The sequence below is a fragment of the Vanacampus margaritifer genome, chromosome 1 (genome assembly GCF_051991255.1).
Source record: "Vanacampus margaritifer isolate UIUO_Vmar chromosome 1, RoL_Vmar_1.0, whole genome shotgun sequence".
Lineage (NCBI taxonomy): Eukaryota > Metazoa > Chordata > Actinopteri > Syngnathiformes > Syngnathidae > Vanacampus > Vanacampus margaritifer.
The window spans coordinates 24,322,638-24,337,749 of NC_135432.1; the positions used below are offsets into that span (position 1 = coordinate 24,322,638).

At 43.3% G+C, this 15,112-nt stretch overlaps 1 protein-coding gene across 3 annotated transcripts in view; it reads right to left on the reverse strand.

Annotated features, from left to right (window-relative positions):
* Window positions 1–444: 444 nt before the first annotated feature.
* Window positions 445–15,112, reverse strand: part of LOC144063919 (forkhead box protein J3-like) — a 77,462-nt gene continuing 62,794 nt past the window's right edge. For all 3 annotated transcript variants that reach the window (XM_077585936.1, XM_077585916.1, XM_077585926.1), the window contains 4 exons: window positions 14,886–14,987; window positions 4,489–4,743; window positions 4,039–4,167; window positions 445–2,663 (listed from right to left, as the gene is read on the reverse strand). In XM_077585936.1, the coding sequence (XP_077442062.1) occupies window positions 2,545–2,663; window positions 4,039–4,167; window positions 4,489–4,743; window positions 14,886–14,987 (605 nt within the window). In that variant the 3' untranslated portion in view covers window positions 445–2,544. The remainder of the gene's footprint in view (window positions 2,664–4,038; window positions 4,168–4,488; window positions 4,744–14,885; window positions 14,988–15,112) is intronic.

Sequence of the window (15,112 nt, forward strand, 5' to 3'; positions counted from 1 at the left end):
GCACGAGGCTGACACCTGTTGAAATACACACTGGGCCTGATTGGGTTTTGTCTCATACCCAGCAAGAGCAATCACATCAGCTCTAAATGTGTGCACGAGTGAGATTTTTTCTCTTTATATGGAAAATAAACAAAAAGCCTACTTAAATAAATATATATTAATACTGTAGAGTTACTAAAGTAAAGTAAATAAATACATTGGGGGGGGGGGGGTAGCCTACTATAATATATGTTACGTTGGAGGTCAATTTTTAAGAATTCCCAGCATATATTCTGCTGTTTTAAATATGTTACTAAATGTTTCTGTTTGCACATCATTTATTGTGTTTTTTTTAATCTATGTGTATCTATAATTAATCAGCAAATACTGTTATATACCTGTAATTAAAAAAAATATATATATCCCCACAGCAATGAAAATTAAGCAAAGTAGCAATAGCAGAAACAAGGTTCGGGCAGTATTTTAATAAACACTGAAACAGATGTGCAACCGTTGAAGCATACACAGATTATTATTTATGACACACCAAAATCACATATGTACAATATGACGATATTTACACACAGTGTCTCCTTCAAGGACAAATAACAAAAATACTTTGTTCTTTTCACCAGTCTACATTTTTCTTTCTTTTTCATACGGGAAAACAGAGAAGAAACTTAGTGCTATTTACAAGAAGACAACAACGTACACACATACAAGTTATATAATGCTGGTCACTGTAATACAGCATCAATGGCAATAATGACAATATTAAAGATTCAGCTTTTTTTCTGTTCCCCCTCTAAACACTAGTTTGACTTTTTGCTTCGCATTTTCCCCTCAGACTGGTACGGATACTTCATTTCTTTTTAGCAACGTGGAGCTGTACACTCAAGAAAAACACTTTTTCACACCGACTAAATCACAATGGAGGAAGAAAAACAAAAAGAAAAAAAAACTTCTGTTTCCCTACAACCTGATCAGAATAGTCATCATCCGTTTTTTTTTTTGTTTCATTATTATCCTGCAAGATGCTTAACATTACTGTATATTTGTGCAAAAAAATGCATGTCTTCACCTAAATAAGTCATGTCTGGCCTTTGTCATAAATAAGCACGAATAATTTGACCATTAGAAAAATCAAACAAACAAAAAACATGAATTAGATGCTGTCGAGTGTTGCATGAGCTTATTACACTGCATTTGTTTTGTTTTTAAGATGACAAATGTCACAGTTGTCAGGGGCCATCAAGAACTGAATGTTGCAGTCACTTTACGACACAATAATGGCTTGAAATGATGAATCATTGAACTACCCTGAGAACATGACAGCTATTACAAACAAACAATAAGACAAAAACGACCAAAAAACTAAAATTCATGAGTGCTTTGGAACGGAGAACTGATGCATATAATAATTGTGAGACGATGTGTTGTGATGCTCCTTTTGACCAGGAGGTGGCGCCCAAGCCATAAATGTGTCTTCATAAAGATACCAGGTAATAGATTCATGACAGAGAAATTACAAACAAGAAAAACATTTCAAGTAGTTGATTTTGAAAGAGGGGATAAATAAATATCCTTCTGCTAAGGAAAATATGTTCAAGAGTTGCAGCTGGAAACTATGAAGATGTATTTGGGCCACACTGAAAGGAAAAAACAATTACTGTATACTTTAAATTGAAGTAGTAATCGTACAAGGAAAAAATAAATGGGGAAAAATATGCAAAGTCTTTAGTTTTATTCTTTACAGACAAAAACATGTCATATTATGAGAATGAAATTGTATTTTTACAAGGAATATATTTGTCTTTTTTTCCCCCCAAGAATAGAATTCTTCACCTTGAAAAAATGTCAAGGCGTACGAAAACACAGTTCAGAGAATAAAGTGGTATCTTTTCAATATTTTTGTTCTTCCTCTACAACACTCATATTATGAGAAGAGTTATCGGTTTAATAAGTAGGATTTTGTAAAATAATTTTTTGTTTTTTATTTTTATCCCAGGAATACATATTTTAGGGGGGTGGGGTGTATATGTGATGTTATGAGAAAGATTACTTTTTTTTTCTAGAATCTTTTTTCTAGAATCTTATTTTTTTTAACAAAAAAAGGCAAGGCAAAGAAAATGACAATATAATTAGAATATATTATTATATTATTATATATATATATTTATATATATATATATTATTATTATTATTATTAAAATTCCTCCCTGTATATGGAGCATCTGTCAGTTTTTTGTTGTTGTTTGGTTTCAGTGTGGCCCAAATACTCCTTGTTAAAAAAAAAAGGTGAAAACAAAAGCAAACGTTTCACAGATGATATTTTGACAGTTTTAAACCTTTGTCACCCATGTCAACACAAGAGAGGGGTGACTCATGATAAGACAATTTGATCAGTGTCGTTTTACAACTTGGTCCACTTGGTAACTGATTGTCTCTAGTTCTGTCCCCCAACCCAAAAAAAATACTCCATTCTTTTGGATTGTCTTCAGAGTTTTTGATAGGCTAGTCTCGTACCTGCGTTGCCGCCATCACTGTTTGTCTCTGACCTCCTGTTCAAACGATGGAGTCCCAGTCGAAGTCGTCCTGGATGTCGTCGGTAGCCAGCATGCGTCTTACCTGGAAGTGTCCTGGAGGCAACATCTGCTGCAGCTGGCTCAGTTGGCTGTGATGGCCTGGACAAGAAGATAGTCATTTTACATTTAATACAGAGTAGTGATTAAGTTGTAAAATTCTATATATTTTTTTTATCTATATAAACACCACAGTTTGTTGCTTCTTTTTGATTTTAATAATGACAAAATATATTTTAATCATAATTACTCAATTTTGGGGGAAATTTACATTATAATATTAACTCATTCACTGCCATTGATGGCTATAAACGTCAAAAATTCATTTGAACTACAGACGCTCCCCTACTTATGAACATTCGAGTTACGAACAACGGTACATACGAACATTTTTGCGCGTACAGTATGTCGAAAAATGTTCGGAAAGAAATGCTGTAAGTTCGATTTTGTATTGCGCGCAGTGCTTCTTTCCGCCGCTAATACCGACGATTGGCGCTGTGAGAGCTCATTGGAGGCTGAGCAACGTGGCGAGGAGGAGGAGGAAGAAACGCCGGTCCCCATGAAGCAGGAAATAACTTTTGAAGCCGATTCCAGCGACGACGAAGAATCTCTCATGATATAAAATCCTCCTCTTCCTCCTCCTCCATCATCTCCTTAAGCATCGAGTACATCTTCCAAAAGTAAGTTAAACTTCATTTTATTTATCTTATTACGTACATGTACATACTGTGTGTGTGTCTTTCGCTCTCTCTCTCTAACATACGTAGTACAGTACAGTACTGTACGTATTCTCTCCATTTTATTAAAAGTTTTTTTCAGTACAAACCAATGCAGGTTACTTGTACAAGCCTTAAACATACTTATATAAACCTTCAATATACTTATATAGGCTTTAAACATAAATTATAATACAAAATATAGCACTGAAGCAACTTACGAACAAATTCACCTTACGAACGATCCTCCGGAACGTAACTCGTTCGTAAGGTGGGGAGCGTCTGTATTTCTATTAGTTAAACTTTTTTTTCTTATTTTCTTAACAAGAGTATGAAAACCCAGACTTTTTTTTTTTAAAGAAAAGATTATTAAAATTTAGGAGCGTCAGGTGATTAAAATTTGTAATTGTAATTATTCGCATGACTTCAATAGTTACCTCACGATTAATCACAAATTTTACATCTGTTCTAAATGTACAATAATTTTTTTCTAGGTTTTCATACTCTTGTTAACAAAAGTGAAAAAAGTTAAACTAATAGAAATAGTTCAAATGAATTTTTGACGTCTATAGCCGTCAATGGCAGTGAATGAGTTAATTACAATATTACTAAATTTTTGACCATGTAATGCTTGGTGGGCCAGATTAAAGAATAGAACGGGTTATACTTTACCGATGCTTTACGATCATAGTGACTATTTATTGAATGTAATTGATTTGTTATCTTATTCCTCAAAACCATGCAACACCAATCACACACACCTGGTAAGAGTGTAATGGAGGAGTCCACCGTCATTGTGGGAGCTGTGCTGCTAATGGGAGGCATGTGGGGGTATCCAGGTGGGCCCATCAGAGACGGAATGTTCTGTCTGGAGTCCATGTACATGTTCCCTGTGGGAGTACACACAATAAGGCCCAATGACTAACACTTATATTAGCATTCTGCTTTGAGCAGAACACACATACACAGACACACATTTATTGTGTATGCTGAAAGATTCCGCTGCCATAATTTCCCAGCAGTCAACTGTGAGTAATAGTTTGCCCAACTCCCTGGTGAATGTGTAACACGGTCACAATGGCACACAGCAAGACGTGATTGTAATTCAACTTCAGGGCCTCAACTCCAGAAAAACGAGCTTGGCGTCCATGGTCACATGTGGAACAGCACCAATAGACAATTTTCGAGCCCTCACCTGTTTTTGTACCAACCTGTTCGGATGATTTGCCCGTGCTGAGTGTGCTGGCTGGCCTTGGGGTGCATGGCGCCGTGCGGCTGAGCCGGGTGCTGCGGTGCCCGGGGCGCTGCTGGGTGTGCGACCTGAGGTTGGGAGAGGGCAGCGCCCTGAGGGGGGATGACGCCCGTGGCCGTGAAGAACTGGTTGACGGACGAACACAGGTCGGCTATCTGAGAGGCATCCAGGGACCAGTTGTTGAGCTGGGCCTGACGCATGCTCTCCTTCAGGCCTGCCTCAGATGGACAGAAAGGGTGAGAAGGAAATCCAAATCGAAACAATTATCCAATTATTTATCTCATTCAATACCAAAAATATGTAAAAACTTTTACTTTGTCCTTCACTCCCATAAACGTGTTTACACGTTTTTTTTTTGTTGTGTTTTTGTTATGCACGAGCATACAGAATTCGATGCAGCTTCTGACGTGAAGAGGTGGCTTAAAGCAATGGTATGTTATTTTTTTTTAAATGGCCAGCAGGTGGCAGCAGAGTCTAAACGATCAGCCAGGGCCTCGTTGTTCTCACCAGGAATGTAAAAATGGATGAAACTTAAATATATTCTAATACTAATTGCTGCAAAATGGAAACAGATACAAATAAAATTTCTCCTGATGAAAAAAGAGACTCTAATCTTTCTTTTGGTAGGTTCCATGTTTTTATAGCAATAGAACACAATATTCTGTGGGCCTTGCAAAACCAGTCAAAATCCAGTAAAACAGCTGGGAGCGAAGGGGGTTGCTTCAGGCTGGGAGTGAATGAGTTAAAATGTAATATAAAAGTATTCAACCCAAAGTCAGCTGGGATAGGCTCCAGCGTGCTCACAACCCCTAACAAGGACAAGTGGCAGGGATTAGAAAATGGATGGATTAATGTCACAGTTCAAAATGTTTTATTGTATTGCTCAGTTTATTACTTGACATGGCTAATAACAGCCTAGCTAATAACTGTCCGACGACGCTCTCTTATTTCAATGAAATATCGCTTGAAATCCTTACACGTCTGGTTAGTGCAGCGAAACAAACAACTTTCTTTCGTGACCCTCTCCCGGGCAAACTTTAATGAATTGTTTACTATTTTGGGACCTCCTGTTTTAAATATTATACATTTATCACTTTCTATTGGCACTGATCCAGTAGCTTTTAAAACTGCTGTTATTCAACCTCTACTTAAACGACCCAGAAAGTCTCTGTAATTATATGCTGATATCAAATTTACCGTTTATTGCAAAAATACTTGAAAAAGTTGTTGTGCAACAGCTGAATTATTACATGGCCGCTAACAATCAATATGAACCTTTTCCGTCAGGATTCAGGTCCGTTCACTCAACTGAGAAAGCCCTTGCTAAAGTGACAAATGATCTTCTCCTAGCAATGGACTCCAATACCTCGTCAATATTATTATTACTCAATCTAAGCGCCGCTTTCGATACCGTCGATCACAACATACTATTAGAACGTCTCCAAACATGTATTGGTGTTTCAGGCCATGTACACACGTAGCAGGGTATAAAAAAAAAAAAAAGAATATTTCCTTCCTCACAGTGTAGAAAAAAATAGCGTCCACACCACCACGTTTGTAGAAAAGCTAACTGCATGAATGCGTTTTAAGGACGTTCACAACAATGCCAGAAACGGTGGCAACAGTTCCCCAAATCCTATCCAATCAGAGTACGCCTGCGTCTGGCCACGCCACTTTCACAAATTGGGCCTACAATGAGATGCATGCCAAGCCTCTAGGTGGCAGTAGTTAGACAAATACTGCTCGTCTCTTGACGACACTTCACCATACATCACACAAGCACGGACTATCAGCCGCTGATCTGTATATATGCGGATCAGTGCTGTCAAGGCACACAATACTGTTTTTTTATTCATTAAAAAAAATACTTGTAAACAGTCAATGAGTATATTGTGGTGGACTTTAGGACCATGCCTCTCACCCAGTAGGCATACAGCAGGGGGCGTGTTTGATATAATGGTTTTTGGCGCAATATTCGCCATTCTGTTGTTGGCAGTTGTGAATAAAGACAGTAGGTCGTTTACGCTCCTTATTACTGCCACATTGGTGACCCCGACGTTGAAAATGTTTCGAACAGCGGATGAAGAGGTGTCCTCCTCGGCCATGTCGCCCCAACTCCCGCAACTTGCAGCCGTCGCCGCTACCGCGAGGCTGCCGGAGTTCTGGCAGAGCGACCCGGCCTCTTGGTTTCAGCATGTTGAAGCGCTTTTCCACTTACGAGGAATCACCGCTGATGAGCCAAGGTATTACATGGTCGTGGCGGCCCTCGACCAACTGACTACACGTCGTGCTATGCAGCTATTGCGCGCGCCTCCGCAGAGAGGGAAATACGCCGCGCTCAAACAACTTCTGCTCAGGAGGTTCAGTTTGTCGGACTCGGAGAGAGCAGACAGACTCCTTTCCCTGCCCGGGTTGGGCGATGGCACAGCAGTGGTCCTCATGGACAAGATGCTGTCGTTGTTAGGCTCGGATGAAGGCGGATTCGTTTTCCCGCACATTTTCCTCCGACAGCTACCGCCTACGGTACGCGTGGTGTTGGCTAACTCCGTTTGCCTGGCGTCCCGCGATTATCGGGCCTTGGCCGAAGAAGCGGATCGAGTGTTGCTGGCTACGAGACGACTCGCCGTGCAAAGTGTGGCAGCCGATCACCTCCTGGAGGAGACGCAGGACGCGGGCCCGACGGTGGTGGCCGGCGTGGTGACACGGAAGCGGCGCGGTAAGGCTCTCTGTTTCTTCCACCAGCGGTTCGGCGTCAAGGCTAGGCGTTGTGTTGTGTTCCCCCCTGCACCTTCGAGGCTCCGGGAAACTCCAACGTCGGTGTTCCATAGCGGCTGTGGGCGCCGGCAACGAAAGCAAGCTGCTCTTCATCACAGACTCGTCATCAGGGAGACGTTTCCTGGTGGACTGCGGGTCGCAAGTTAGCCTGCTTACACTCACCGGCGCCGACAAGGCGGCCAGTAGCAGCGGACCTTCACTGTGTGCAGCTAACGGCTCACCCATTATCAGTTTTGGTTCCAGGCTGGTGACTGTGTGCTTCCATGGACGTGATTTTCAGTGGAACTTTATTGTTGCTTCAATCACGGTTCCAATTATTGGCGCGGATTTTCTGTGTGCAAATGGACTGCTTGTTGATGTTGCTAACGGCCGTTTGATTGACGCTGTTTCTTTCGCCACTTTCCCATGTGAGGCTGGGGGACTCGGACCATTAGCACACGCAAATTTTTGGGCATCGGGCGATGTTTATCGGCGTTTGCTGTCTGATTTTCCGTCATTGACGATTTCCGCCTTTTCCACCGCCGATACTAAGCACGGGGTGGAGCATTTCATCCCCACCGTTGGCCCGCCAGTTTTTGCCCACGCACGCCAAGTTGACGCGGCCAAATTGGCAATTGCGAGGGAGGAGTTTGCTACAATGGAGCGTTTGGGGATTGTGATGCGTTCTAACAGCCCGTGGGCTTCGCCTTTACACATGGTGCCTAAAAGCGATGGTTCCTGGTGGCCTTGCGGTGATTTTCGTCGGCTAAACAGTGTTACTACTCATGACCGTTACCCCATTCCACACATTCAAGATTTTTCCGCGCGTCTGGCGGGTACCACAATTTTTTCTAAAGTGGACTTGGTCCGTGGCTATCATCAGGTGCCTGTGCAGCCGGTAGACGTGCCCAAAACGGTAGTGATAACGCCGTTTGGGCTTTTCGAATTTCTGCGCATGCCTTTTGGCCTGAAAGGGGCAGCACAGACTTTCCAAAGATTGATGGACTGTGTTTTGCGCGACCTCGACTTCGTGTTCGTCTATCTTGATGACATTTTAGTGGCCAGTCCTTCACCGGAGGTGCATCTGTCGCACTTAACGCAGGTTTTCAAGCGCCTCTATTCACATGGCCTAATCGTCAATCCGGCTAAGTGTCAATTCGGTCTTACTGAGATTGATTTTATGGGACACTGTATATCGGCGCAGGGTGCAGTTCCCTTACCTGCCAAGGTACAGGCAGTGATTGTTTCCCCCCGCCCAGCCTTGGTTAAGGCGCTGCAGGAGTTCTTTGGCATGGTTAATTTTTATAAACGCTTCCTTCCGCGTGCAGCCCACCTCCTGCAGCCTCTTTACAGTGCCTTGAGGAACAAAAAGGCTAAAGACCCCCTCGAGTGCTCTCCGCAACGGGCACAGGCGTTTCAGCAAGCTAAGGACGCCCTCGCGAGCGCGGCCCTTCTCGTCCATCCGATCTCCACTGCGCAGGTGGCCTTGACTACAGATGCGTCCGATATAGCTGTAGGGGGAGTGGTTGAGCAACTCGTGGCGAATGTGTGGCAGCCCCTTGCGTTTTTCAGTCGTAAGTTGCGGGATAATGAACGCAAGTATAGCATTTTTGACAGGGAGTTGCTGGCGCTGTATCTCGCGATGCGACATTTTCGTTTCCTTCTTGAAGGGCGCCGTTTCACGGCTTATGTGGATCATGGGCCGCTTACGTTTGCGATGTCAAAGGTTACTGAACTGTGGTCGGCCCGCCAGCAGCGCCACTTGGCGGCCATTTCCGAATTTACGACAGACGTTCGGCATGTGGCCGGTAAGTGTAACTCTGTGGCGGATTGTTTATCGCGCGCGATTGTATGTTCGGTCCAGCTCGGGGTTAATTTTTCCGAGATGGCTGCAGAACAGTCCAACGACCCTGACATCCGCAACCTCAAAGAGGCAGGTACGGCTCTTAAACTTGAAGATGTGGTGATGCGCGAAGGCGATCCCGCTCTCCTCTGCGATGTGTCCACAGGCCGCCCTCGGCCTGTGGTTCCTTTGGGGTGGCGTCGGAAAATTTTTGACTCTATTCACTCCCTCTCACACCCTGGCGTCCGGGCGTCGGCCAAGCTGGTTGGTGTCAAGTTTGTCTGGCCTGGACTGCGTAGGGATGTCAGGGAGTGGGCGGCGCCGTGCGTGGCTTGTCAGCGTGCCAAAGTTCACCGGCACACCAGGGCGGACCTCGAACCTTTTCCAATTCCAGCTAGGCGTTTCGACCACATGCACGTTGATCTGGTAGGCTCCCTCCCTCCGTCGCAGGGTTTTACGCATCTGCTCACTATGGTAGATCGGACAACGAGGTGGCCGGAAGCTGTCCCCCTGTCCTCCACAACTTCGGTGGACGTAGCCCGCGCGTTCCTGTCGTCTTGGGTTGCGCGTTTTGGCACGCCGTCCGATATCACCTCGGATAGGGGGCCCCAGTTTGTGTCGGGACTTTGGTCTGCTTTAGCGGAGTCCTTGGGTGTGCAGGTACACCGCACTACTGCCTACCACCCACAGGCTAACGGGTTGTGTGAACGTTTTAACCGGTCGCTTAAAGCCGCGCTGCGGGCTGCGCTTTCCGACGGTAACTGGGTCGATCGTCTTCCTTGGGTTTTGCTCGGGTTGCGTTCGGCTCCGAAAGAGGATCTTAACGCCGCCCCGGCCAAGTTGGTGTTCGGTCAGCCTCTTCGCGTCCCGGGTGAATTTCTGCCCAAAGGTCCCGACGCGCGGCCCTTTCTGTCGGGGATGCCCCTGACTCCTGCACCGGTTCACCACTGTGTTCCTAAGGTTTTTGTACCGTCGACACTCATGTCTGCCCGTTTTGTTTTTGTGCGCCACGATGCCCACCGGTCGCCCCTCATGCCACCGTATGACGGCCCGTTTCGGGTGCTTGAGCATGGGGTTAAATATTTTGTGCTTGATATGGGTGGGCGTAGGGAGTCTGTTTCGTTGGATAGGCTCAAACCAGCTCATTTGGTTGTGGGCGATGTGCCGTTGCCAGCTCGGGTCCCTCGCTGTGGTCGTCCTTCGAAGCCCCCAGCCTCGTTTCCGCACGATGATGTGGAGTGTTCTCCTGCTCCTTTTTCGCCTGCCCCCCCTGGTCAACAGGTTTCACCTGCTCCACCGGGAGATGGGCTGCGTAGTCGAAGTGGCAGGCTGGTGAAGCCCCCTGTGAGGTTTTCCTTTTGAGTGCTCTTCTGGGTGTTCGGGGGGGGGGTCTGTGTGGTGGACTTTAGGACCATGCCTCTCACCCAGTAGGCATACAGCAGGGGGTGTGTTTGATATAATGGTTTTTGGCGCAATATTCGCCATTCTGTTGTTGGCAGTTGTGAATAAAGACATGTTTCCAGTCAGTCGTTTACGCTCCTTACTACTGCCACAATGTCATAAACGGAGCATAGAGGAAAACAAAGAGGATTAATACAAAATCTTAAAAAGCTTCACTTGTCTTTTTTAGACAACTTTTTATCCTACTCACTCACTCACCACACACACATACAAACATCGTATTCGCCGATGATGCCGTCTTCTTTTTCTTTTTTTTTTTTTTTTTTTAAACAATTTGAGGTATGTGATTGAGTGACGTGTGTAGAGGACTACGTAAAACTTTGTTTACTGACGGGCACACGTGACCGCGGAGCCGGAGAAATACGCAAGTCTTCACTTTGGCCGGAGTTTTTAGAAACCTTTGTTTTTAATGAAAAAAAAATCCCCGCGGACGTGTGGATGACAGGGCAAGCCACAGAATTAATATCTCCCTTTTGCAAAAAACCCAGCTACGTGTATACATGGCCTCAGGCTTAGCACTCTTGTGATTTTGTTCTTACCTCTCAGAGAGAACGCACAGGCAATCTCAGCTATGTAATGTTACGTATGGAGTCCCACAAGGATTGGTACTTGGCCCTCTTGTTTAACATTTATATGCTTCGGCTTGGTGATATTAAACGTAAATATAACATCAACTTTCACTGTTATGATGACAAATTATATTTCCCGCTACAAATAACAAATCCGCACAACTGCTGTGCCTCGCCGACATTAACCCTGGAGACAATGGATGTCGTTTTTGCTCCTTAACCCAGATAAAACCGAGACGTTGATTGTCAGGCCCGCCTGTTATCGGCATTTGTTTACAAATACCTCTTTAAACCTTGATAAATTCGACCCAACTCTCTCTTTTCAAATGTGCATTAAAAATATTACTAGAACTGCTTTTTTCCACGTTCGTAATAATGCTAAAATTCATCCTATTTTGTCCAATGGTGATGCAGAAATTATAATTCATGTGATTGTTATGTCTCGCCTCGACTACTGTAAAGTATTACTCTCTGGTCTTCCCATGACCAGTCTTAAAAGTCTGCAGTTAGGACAAAATGCTTCAGCTCGACTTTTGACGCGGACGAGAAAGTTTGATCATATAACCCCAATACTAGCCAACTTGCATTGGCTTCCGGTCCACTTGCAATACAATTTCAAGGTTCTGTTACTTACATATAAAATTTTACATGGCTTATCGCCTTCCTATCTTGCCAATTTAATAGTACAGTATGTTCCCACACAAAACTTTTCGTTTGCAACATCCAGGTCTTTTGGTAATTCCAAGAGCCAAAAAGAGGTCCGCGGGTTCTAGAGCGTTTTCGATTCGGAATTCAGTGCTCTGGAATGCCCTACCATCGGAGGTAAGAGTGGCTACTTCTGCAGAAACGTTTAAATCGCGTCTTAAGACTCATTTTTATACTCTTTCATTTAGCTGAATGATGTGTACCTGGTGACTGCCGCCTCTTTCTTTTCCTCCCTTTTCCACGGCTTGGAGAGGGAGTTAGGTGTTATTGACCGATTTGGATGCTGCTTTACGGGTTCTGCGCTGGTTGACCAGGATGCGATCCGGGGCGGAGCATCACCTTGAAGATGCCGCCATGGAGATAGCTGCTTCGACCAACCGGGCTGGATTTGGATGAGGACCCACTTCCCTGACGTCTTCTTGCTATGCTTCAACTTCCTCAATGGGCTTTCGCACTATTCTAGTTAATAATGTTGAGTATCGCAAACTATGTAAATTGTTGCCCTTTGGAACCTAATCATCTTGGAAGGGGGATTACCACATTTGCGGTCCCTTCTCAAGTACTTTTTTTTAGTTTTTCCATGCCCTCTTGTGGTTCGATTAGGGGATGTCATTGCTATTTGTCAACTGAGGGCATGTGAAGCCCTTTGAGACTCTTGTGTGATTAAGGGCTATATGAATAAACTTGACTTGACTTGAGAACATAACCGTGAACTTAAACTCAATTGAGCAGGTCAACAAAAATGGCTGTTGATTTGATTACGTCTTTAAGAATGAATGGCATGTGGAAATAAAGTGGATTAAAGTATAACCTCATTACTAAACCCCAATCATGTTGATCACTCAGATTTCTCATTAAAATTGATGGAGCGGCTCATATTCCCAACACAGACAAGCCCTCACTGAGGTCTTATTTTTCCACTACACACACGCTTATTGTAAAGTGCTCATGCTTGGTCCCATCGGTGCTTCCTGCTCCACAAGGTTTATATACAGGCTTGCCGGATGGCGCGACGGTAGTGTGAGTGGGGTCAAGCGCAGCAGGAAAGAGAGATGATGGAAGGAGGCCGGCCGGGTGTTATGGGACCAGCTGTCATCACCCAGTCGTGCGTGGATGTTGCCGGCTTTGTGCACTGACCAGGATAAGAGGCTGTTACTGAGACGGCCTTAATTAGATTATTTACATCGCACAACTGAGAGAGCGAAAGAGAGGTGGACTTGATGTGTGTGTGTGTGTGTGTGGATGTGTATGTCTGTGTGTGTGTGTGGACAGGGGGTAGCAACCTCTCAGACACAGGCTAATAACCTTTATTAGGCCAGCACCATTACATTGTTATAATATTGTGCCTCAAGGGCCAGATTTTATGGAGACATCATCATAGTAAAATCACAATAACTAACGAGATTCATAAGAAGTAAACCAATTCTAAATGCGGATGCAGTAAAAAAAAACAACAACCTCTCATTAGTTAGTTGAACCCATCCAAAGTAATAGTATTTGGAGTGGAACCTAAAATGTCAGGGAAACTATTCATCATACGTCACCAAAAACTTCAGCAAATCAAGTACTCACATCACATCACTTTTTCCACATTCTATTAATAATTACAATTTAAATTATTTGAAATCCACATTTAATTGATAATTATGTACATGTGATTTCTTTTTAAATTATTTGCAATAAATTTGCACAAAAAAAACTATTTTTTTTCTTTTCTTTTCTCACATTGTAATTATGGGGTTTTGTGCGTAGAGCTCTGAGGGGCAAAACAAATATTTATTCAATTTTGTAATGAGGCTGTAACATAGCATATAAAAAACAATTTAAAATCACAAATAGTATACTTCCCTCCCAATTTTTTTTTTTTTTTTTTTACAATTTCCTATATAAGTAGTTTAAGCTCTAAATCCCTTTTATGCTCTAAATCTAAATATACTCCCAACTAAGATCCCAAAATATATCATTTCAAACTCATTTTACAATATTAACATTAAAACAAATGGCTTACAGCTAAGCATGTACAGTAAGTAGCCTACTAAAGTAGTCCATACTGTCTCATACTGTACTATATTTCACCAACCAGTTATCACCAACTCAGTGGCCTTGTGGTAGAGTGTCCGCCCTAAGACTGAGAGGTTGTGCTTTCAATCCCCGGCCGGGTCATACCAAAGACTATAAAAATGGGACCCATTGCCTCCCTGCTTGACACTCAGTATAAAGGCTTGGAATTGGGGGGTTAGATCACCATGTGATTCCCGAGCGCAATCATTGCTGCTCACCGCTCCCTCAGGGGATGGGTCAAAAGCGGAGAACGAATTTCGCCCCCACTTAGATGGGTGTGACAATCAGTGGAATTTGAATTTGAAAACCTTTACCTTATACATACAGTGGCCATTAGGTGTCAGTATTGCTTAGCAGACACCTATCTACTCCCTCTATCACTTCCTATAAAGTAAATAGATTTTCTTTTCACTGACTGAGCCATAATTCATTTTATTTTCGCAGAAGTTATTAAGTAAAGTGACATTTTATCAGTTTCATTGTTTTTTGTTTTGCTTTTTTTGTTTGTAATAGTACTTGCGGTTCGGCACCTGTGGATTTCCATGTTCCCGGATTAAAATACCCCCCGCACACACGCACACACACACACACACATATATATATATATATATATATATCCAAGCTTCGAGCAGTAGATGGGGTACACCCTAGGGCTGTTTTTTTTTTTTTAAATGTATTTACTTTTCTCCCCAATGTATTTCAATTGCCGTCAATTATTCAATGATTTTTGCCATTCATAGGCCGGCCCAATCCCCATCCCGACTGTATCCAATTGAACCTGATGTACTTTTTTGGACCAACAACGTGCAAAGTGTCTATGGAAAACAATACGAACAATTCTGATGATGAAATTTGAAGTAAAAGCACATTGGAGAATAGAAGAGATTGCAGTAGTTTTGCTGGTATGCTATTACCATACTGAATATTCCTATTCTGTAATCCTGTTAGTAAGAGTGTGTTTACCTTGAAATGGAGAGAGGTCGACATCTGCCCAATTGTAACTGGTTGCGATGCGGCAGCTTTCCTTCAGCCAGTCCAGATTTGGGTACCAATCTGAAGTCATGCCTGGAAGAAAGGCCAAGATAAATACATGTGAGTATGTTCAAAATATTTGCGGTTAAGCACCTGCGGATTCCCATAATCGTAGATTACCCATCACGCCCCATTGTTTTCAGTATTTTTTCAATTAA